General features: G+C 49.3%; 1 protein-coding gene across 1 annotated transcript in view; it reads right to left on the bottom strand.

Annotated features, from left to right (window-relative positions):
* The window catches only part of LOC109851004 (scopoletin glucosyltransferase-like), a 14,493-nt gene extending 13,225 nt beyond the window's left edge, over positions 1-1,268 (bottom strand). The window contains exon 1 of the mRNA XM_020421109.1: positions 19-1,268. Within this exon, the coding sequence (XP_020276698.1) occupies positions 19-1,182 (1,164 nt within the window). The 5' untranslated portion in view covers positions 1,183-1,268. The remainder of the gene's footprint in view (positions 1-18) is intronic.

The following is a 2,064-nucleotide window of genomic DNA, read 5'->3' as shown; positions in this document are numbered from 1 at the left end:
AAGAATGCACACGCTTACCTGCACAATGAGCCTCTCGTTAACGAACTGCTCCGAATGCAGCGGCCAGGCGATCATCGGCACCCCGCAGCTCAGCGCCTCCACTGTCGAGTTCCATCCGCAGTGCGTCACGAACGCTCCCAACGCCGGATGGTTCAGTATCAGCCTTTGCGGCGCCCATCCTCGAACTACCAACCCTCTCCCCTCCACCTTCTCTTCGAATCCCTTCGGCAACCAATCCCCGATCGTATCCAAACCCCCGCCTCCGCCCCTCACCACCCATATAAAGGCTCTTCCCGAACCCTCCAACGCGAGACCGATTTCTCGTAGCTGATCGTCGCTGAAGACGCATTCGCTACCGAACGCGATGTAGAGCACCGACCGATCTTTCTTATCGTCTAGCCATGCTTTGATCCCCTTATCGTCATTACCGTCGACATCAGCTTCTTTCCAGTGCCTGAGAGAGACGGGCCCCACATTCCACACTCTACTCTTACCGTCCATTTTCAGCCTCTCAGCGTACTCAGGCGCGAGCTCGTCGAAGCTGTTAAAGAGTAAGCCGTAGCTCTTGTTTCTGGCTTCTCTGAACATGTCGAGAGCTATTTTGGGGTAATGGAACACTTTGGGCAGCTCGGCTTTCGTGATCTCGATCTCGTCGACGACGAATGGCTTATCATCGTTGCGGGAGTTAATCATCATTTGTTCGACTTGATCGAGGATGAAGACGGCGAAGTGCGAGAACACGTTGAAGACGACACGAGGGATGTTGAGAGAGATTGCGAGGTCGGAGGTCCACGGGTAGAGCTCGTCGGCGACGAGGAAGTCTGGACGGTGGTCGACGATGAGCTGGCGAAGAGGCTGTTGTAGGAGCTGGATGAGGTTGTAGAACTTTTCGTGGGCGGCGTCCGTCATGGGGAGGGAGTTGGTGTTCTCGCAGCCGGAGGGGAGGCCGACCTCTTCGGAGGGAAAAGGGAGTAAGAGGAGCTGCATAGAGGCCCCGTTGGCGGCAGCGGAGGAGACTGCGGGGAGGAGGGAGGGGAGGTTGCCGGCGGTGGTGATGTAGGAGACCTTGACGCCGCGAGAGGCGAAGAGGAGGGCGGTGTCGAGGTAGGCGATCATGTGGCCGAGTGCTAAGTATGGGAAGAAGAAGATGTGGAGGTCGTGATGGCCTTGAGTTGAATCCATTTTTCACAGAATGTGAAAATCCAGTGAAAACCTTGCAGGTGTTGTTTTGAGTGATTTGGCTAAGGAGCACAAGACTATTACCTAGTTATAGTGGTAGTTGTACTAGTTATATTGGTAGTTGTAGTTGGTAGAGAGGCACTAGGCGCATACTCTCTACCACACTCTCAACCACACCACCTCTCTTGCTACAGTGCACGAGGCCCACATGAGACTTTAAAAATTAAAATCTCATGTGGGCCCCGTGCACTGTAGCAAGAGATGTGGTGTGGTTCGGAGTGTGGTAGAGGGTGTGCCCCTATCATTGTTTTAGTTGGTAATATCTCTTCGGTCCCGATGAATAATATTGTTTATATAAAATATATAAAAAAAAACTTTTAATTATGGCAGATTGAAGCGGATCTCGATTGGTATTTAAATCTCTTGTTTTTATATTTTTTCCATTTTATGTTGAGCCATGGAAATGGATTTGTGTTGGGATTCGAAACAATCAAATTGAACCATTGCCCTTCCGGACATTGTGTTGAAAGTAAAAAAGTAGGAAAATTTACCACAAATAAAGATCAAAGTTTGCAGAAATAATAAAGGAGACGAACACACAGATTTAACGAGGTTCGGCAACGTGCCTACGTCCTCGGAAGCCACACCACACAATTCTTTTATTGGTTGAAGAAGAAATACAAGATCTCAAACTAGGATTTTATCTCTCTGAGATTCTCTCTTTTTTTGCTGTCAAAAACTCTCTTTTTTCGTGTACAATAAGCCCTAAAAACCGTTTAGGTATATATAGAGTCCTCAAAGAAACATAATCCAAAGCATTTTAGGAAACAGGCTGATTGCGTCGTGGTCGACCGTGGCCGTCGACCGAACCAAAACCCGAGAGCA

Source organism: Asparagus officinalis, chromosome 1 (assembly GCF_001876935.1).
Source record: "Asparagus officinalis chromosome 1, Aspof.V1, whole genome shotgun sequence".
In the NCBI taxonomy this organism is placed as follows: Eukaryota; Viridiplantae; Streptophyta; class Magnoliopsida; order Asparagales; family Asparagaceae; genus Asparagus; species Asparagus officinalis.
The sequence above is the reverse complement of the archived record's forward strand: the minus strand, read 5'-3'. Positions and strand labels throughout refer to the sequence as shown.